This window comes from Calidris pugnax, unplaced genomic scaffold (genome assembly GCF_001431845.1).
Source record: "Calidris pugnax isolate Ruff unplaced genomic scaffold, ASM143184v1 scaffold324, whole genome shotgun sequence".
In the NCBI taxonomy this organism is placed as follows: domain Eukaryota; kingdom Metazoa; phylum Chordata; class Aves; order Charadriiformes; family Scolopacidae; genus Calidris; species Calidris pugnax.
In genome coordinates this window covers 594223-599427 of record NW_015091153.1, presented here as the reverse complement: position 1 = coordinate 599427, position 5205 = coordinate 594223, and the positions used below count along the sequence as shown (strand labels likewise).

The 5205-nt window shown below is 42.4% G+C and overlaps 1 protein-coding gene and 1 long non-coding RNA gene across 2 annotated transcripts in view; one reads left to right on the top strand and one right to left on the bottom strand.

Annotated features, from left to right (window-relative positions):
- Positions 1-1623: 1623 nt before the first annotated feature.
- On the bottom strand, positions 1624-4914 carry HOXC11 (homeobox C11). The gene is made up of 2 exons (XM_014959304.1): positions 3885-4914; positions 1624-2160 (listed from the first exon to the last, which is right to left on the bottom strand). Exons 1-2 carry the CDS (start codon positions 4702-4704, stop codon positions 1928-1930), a joined length of 1053 nt encoding a protein of 350 aa, XP_014814790.1. The 5' UTR covers positions 4705-4914; the 3' UTR covers positions 1624-1927.
- LOC106898193 overlaps positions 3862-5205 on the top strand; it is a 7708-nt gene continuing 6364 nt past the window's right edge. Inside the window, exons 1-2 of the long non-coding RNA XR_001413894.1 lie at positions 3862-3945; positions 4593-4748. This is a non-coding gene — a long non-coding RNA (uncharacterized LOC106898193). The remainder of the gene's footprint in view (positions 3946-4592; positions 4749-5205) is intronic.

Here is a 5205-nt window from a genome sequence, read left to right as displayed (position 1 = left end):
CACCCTCCTCCATATGCACAATCCCATCGCTCCACATCAGAAAGCAGGAGGGCATCCCGATGGGAACCCTCAAATACACCCCCTTCTGCCCCAAAAGAACCCCCCGAAACCCTTCCAAATTGTATTTACACACGCACAAAATAAAAGAAAATAAAATAAAATCCATGCACCACCGTCACCAACGGCATCTTCGGGATTTCTTTGTCCTCGACAACGGTGTGTTGCTCTCGGACACTGCGAGGGAAAAAAAAGTCATTGTGCAAAGAAGGGGGGGAGAGGGGGGAAGGAAAAAAAAAATCACTTTTATGCCCCGTGCCTGGGAGTTGAACTTGTTTTTCCTTAAGCAGGAATTTAAAGGACTTGACTTTGCATTTGTGCTTTGTAGGTATAAGGTATCCTTGACTCATGGAAACGCAGCTCCTTTCTCGGCGGAATTCCTGGATTCATTCATTTTTGTTTATTTAATTATATATTTTTTTTTTTAAAAAAAAAAAAAAAAAAAAAAAAAGGCAAAAAAATTTTTCTCAAAAAAAAAAAAAAAAAAAAAAAAAAAAAAAAAGATTAACTACAACCGGAAAACAGCGAAAGGGCATCTGGAGCCAAACTGAGGGTGGGATGACTGGGCCAAGAAAAATCCTATAAATTTCAGTTCGCTGCCGAATCCAATGGATTCCCCCCCAAAACCTGGGCTCCAAGGTGGAGGGTTGAGGTTCACACCAGTCCTCCCAGAGCAGATCGCAGCCAGCCCCCATGAATATGGATGGTGATATTTCTGATATGCGTTCAGGTATTGGAACTCCTGGAGAAGAAAACCCCACACCACAATGACCGCAAAGAGGCTTTTAAGAGGGGAAATTCTAATAAAATGGTCAAATAAAATCATAATGTAGAACAGCTTGCAATGTCTTTATTTGCCACAGAATTTCACAGAGTATCCCGGGGACTCACTTTACATACACAAAGAGGGGTCTTTTTTTTTTTTAATTATGATTTTTTTCAGGATTTTTTTTTTGTGTTGTTCCTCGTCTCCCATTTCCAGGAAAAAAAAAAAAAAAAAATAAAGAGCACTACGAAATTTATTTACAAACCATTTCTTTCAGAGACAGTTATTGCAAATGTGTTTTCTCCTGGATTTCCCCCCTTTCCCGACTCCAAATGGGAAAATGATACCGCAGAGAATATATATATGGATATATAGGCACAACCTCCCCTATCTATATATGCATATATATATTTTTAGATAGAAAGGGTGGATGGAGGAGGTGGAAACAATGATCTTCCTTCGGACACAGATGAGCGGGGTGGGTGTGAGTGTGCACACACACATTAGGAGGGCACACATGCCTGTGTGTGTGCTCGCACACACACACACGCACACACACACACACGCACACACACACACACGCACACACACACACACGCACACACACACACACACTCACCCCAGATGAAGTGATTTGATCCTACAGGGAGACTTTGGCCGCTCTTGTGATAACACAGCTGCATACTGCAATCACCGGGGTAGTTACACACAGTACTGCCATTTATTCAACTGGACAGGGTCAAAAAGAAAAAAAAAAAGAGAAAAAAGAAGGCTAATACATTGTTAATAATAATAATAATAATAACAACAATAAAAATAATAATAATAAAAAAAAAGGGAATCCCAACCTGTTCAGGAAAAAAAAAAAAAAAAGAGAAAAAAAAAGTTAAATAAAATGTTCGTGGAATCCAAGTCCTTGAAGCGGGAACTGAAAGAAAATCTCACTCCTTTTGTTACTCAGCACTGTCCCAGACATAGAGATAAAAGTAACGAAAAGGCTTAAACTTTGAGGTTGCTTTGTCGACTCAAAGGGCAGACCCGTGCTCGCAACTGTTCCTCTCGATACACATACACTTCGCCAGCAGAGGGGATTGCAAAAGATGTTCACAACAAGGGATTTCCAGAGAAATACTGCAGGCGGTCTCTGCTTAATTTTTTTTCTTTCATTCTTCTGTTCTGAAACCAAATTTTAACCTGTCGGTCAGTGAGATTTAACATCCTAGACAACTGGAGCCTCTTTTCTTTGTTTATATAGACATTGAAGAAAAATTCTCTCTCTAGCTCTCTGATCTGGAATTTCGAGTAGGGGCATCTCTTCTTCCTCGTTCTGGGAGCACCTTAAAAGAACCAGAAGGCAGGGTAAACATCCTAAGGAAACACAAGACACAGACCCATCTTCCCAGAGAGATTGGAGCCGATAATAACTTCAGTTATTAATGCGGGGGGGGAGATATCTTCCAGCAGTTCGCCTATTGTTAGGGGTAGCAGAGGTGAGGTTGCACAGGGTCTTAAGGACCGTGGTGGAATTATTTTCCCACTGCACGGGGCTTAACGCAGGCACACGCAGCCATTTTTTCAGTGCAGATAGGATATTTTTTAAAAAATAAAATGAAATAAAATAAAGAACAGCCTGGGAGAGGAGGCAGGAGGCTGCTGGAGCAGGGTTTAGAGAGGCTGGGAAAAAAACCTAACCAACCCACCCCCAAACCCCACGCTCAGCTGCAAATCTGTTATCTGTATAGAAACAGCATGAGCAAGGTTGGAATTAGAGGAACTAGATATTATGTTCCGCATAAGTTTTTGATTAACTCCAGTCCTCGCCACACACGCAAAAAGGAATCAAAGTAAAAAGAGAACTTCGCATCTGAGCTGCAAAAGGGGACTCGCATCACGAAAGCGAAGAGGGAGACAAAACAACCCTCCCCTCTTCCCAAAAGAGCCCCACGCTCAACGCGAACTTGCAAAGTTGCCTGGATTCAGCCTTTTTTTTTTAAAAAAAAAAAAAAAAAAAAAAAAAAGCTCTTCTAAGGCTGCCTAGAAAAAATGTGAATGCAAGCAAAAAAAAAAAAATAAAATAACACCACCCCAGAAGACCCAAGCAAACAACCACGTAAGTAAAAGCCCTTCCTGACAAAAGCTGGACGCTCCACCAGGCTTGGAAGAGAATAAATGCCACTTTAAAGAGCAAAGTCGAAGAAAATGCTCAGCTTTGCCTGCAAATTCGGCAGATTCCACCCACCCCACCCCCCCGCCTTAGCGCTGCACCCCCACCAGGAGAAAAGGCTCGACACACAGTTTTAATTAAAATAATAATAATAAATGAATAAAAAAGCCCCCCAAAAAAAAAAAAAAAAAAAAAAAGCTCTTCTAAGGCTGCCTAGAAAAAATGTGAATGCAAGCAAAAAAAAAAAATATAAAATAACACCACCCCAGAAGACCCAAGCAAACAACCACGTAAGTAAAAGCCCTTCCTGACAAAAGCTGGACGCTCCACCAGGCTTGGAAGAGAATAAATGCCACTTTAAAGAGCAAAGTCGAAGAAAATGCTCAGCTTTGCCTGCAAATTCGGCAGATTCCACCCACCCCACCCCCCCGCCTTAGCGCTGCACCCCCACCAGGAGAAAAGGCTCGACACACAGTTTTAATTAAAATAATAATAATAAATGAATAAAAAAGCCCCCCCCCCCAACATTTTGCATGCATCCTAATGCCTAAAAGAAAAGCACAGGCAGCTGAAGTAGTGTTCTGCCCAATTGCCTTTTACCCTCAGCAACCCGGGACCAAATCCTTTTAAAATGCCCGTGTAAGTTCATGATCAAAGTTAATATTTGTCACGATGGTGTGCTTTTAAAATTTCACAGACTCTAAGATACTGTGTCTGCGCCTAACATCTCCATTTTTTTCAAAGAGCTTTTCCCATCGTAAAAATTCTTCTCGTTGGAAGAAAGAGCTTTGTAGGTTATAATAAAATCCTTTGAATGCTTATAAAACTCCACATAAAATTTGACCGACAAAACACACGGGCTAGTCCCTTAACCTTTCCATTTACTGCTCTACCTACTCGAATTGCTGCTTTTGCTTCCTTCCTTGGTGACAGAAGAGGACGAGGCTGAAGAGCCTGGGTTTGTGTTTTCCTCCTCATCTTCCGGGTCTAGCCCTTGCTCTCCGCGGGATGACAGTGCGTGGGGTTGGGACTCTGCCTCCACTTTGCCCTCACCCTTCTGCAGGCAGGTCTCGGGTGGGTTTTCCCCCCCGCAATAGGCGTTTTCGAAGAAGCGGTCGAAACCTTGGGGCAGGACAGTGTTTTTGTTCATGCTGGTGTAGAATCCCGTCGACGCCGGGTGGTTGGAGCTGGGGTGGTGGTGGTGGCTGTACACGCTCTCGTTTTTCATTAGCATTTCGGTCATGGTGGAAGGCGGGATGCACTCTCTATGCATCAGATCTTCTGCGGAATAACACGAGGCGTAATTGCTTCGGTGGTGCCATTTACTCGAGGGGTCTAAGCCATAGGAGACCTCTCGCACGGGCTGCACTTGCGAGAGGTTGGCGGAGTAAGGGTAGGAGATTTGGCGAGAGGGGGCCTGTGGCAAGAAAGATGACACAGTTGAAAATTCGGGGACGTAATAGGTACAGCTGGGGAGGTAGAGATTAGAAGCGCAACCTGCCCTTTCTCCAAACTCAGCGCTCCTCTCCTTACGCGACTGGGAGCAGAAGTTGCCCAGGTTCACCGAGTTAAACATCTTTCTTTCTCCTTTTCTCGCTCCTATAGCTCGATGTTTTGGATCCGAGGCGCGGAGGGGAAAAAATTTGGGAAGGCGAGATGACGCGCTATCCGTCTTAGTCGCTCCGGCGGGCACGTGATCCAAAGTAGATATTGTCATATATCAGTTTGGAGCACTTAGATGCGTAGGAGTGGTTCACTTAGGTAAGATCTCAGAGGTTCAAACGATTGGTTTGCAAACACCGCAGAAACATTATGAAAATCAATTGCAGATTTGTATTCATTTTCCCGAAGGCACACCCCTCGCCAGCCTTCGCAGCAGAACAAGTACAAGGGGTGGCTTGTGAAGTTCCTGCTTTTTTTTTTTCCTCCCCTCTCTCCTTCCTCGCTTTTTTTTTCCTCCCTCCTTCCTTGCCTTTTTTTTTTTTCTTCTTCTTTTTTTTCTTCTTTTTTTTTTCTTCTTTTTTTTTTCTTCTTCTTTTTCTTCTTCTTCTTCTTCTTCTTTTTTCTTCCTCTTTTCCCTTTTCTTCCTCTTTTTCTTTTTTTTTTTCTTTTTCTTCCTCTTTTTTTTTTTTTTTTTTTTTTTTTAAAAAAAAAAAAAAAAAAAAAAAAAAAAAAAAAAAAAAAAAAAAAAAAAAGTTCTAGGAAAAATATTAAACCC

Coding starts and splice junctions, on each gene's coding strand:
- HOXC11 (XM_014959304.1), bottom strand. CDS start 4,704: ATGACAATATCTACTTTGGATCACGTGCCCGCCGGAGCGACTAAGACG. Junction 2,161..3,884: donor AAGCAAAAGCAGCAATTCGA/GTAGGTAGAGCA, acceptor GGTTCTTTTAAG/GTGCTCCCAGAACGAGGAAG.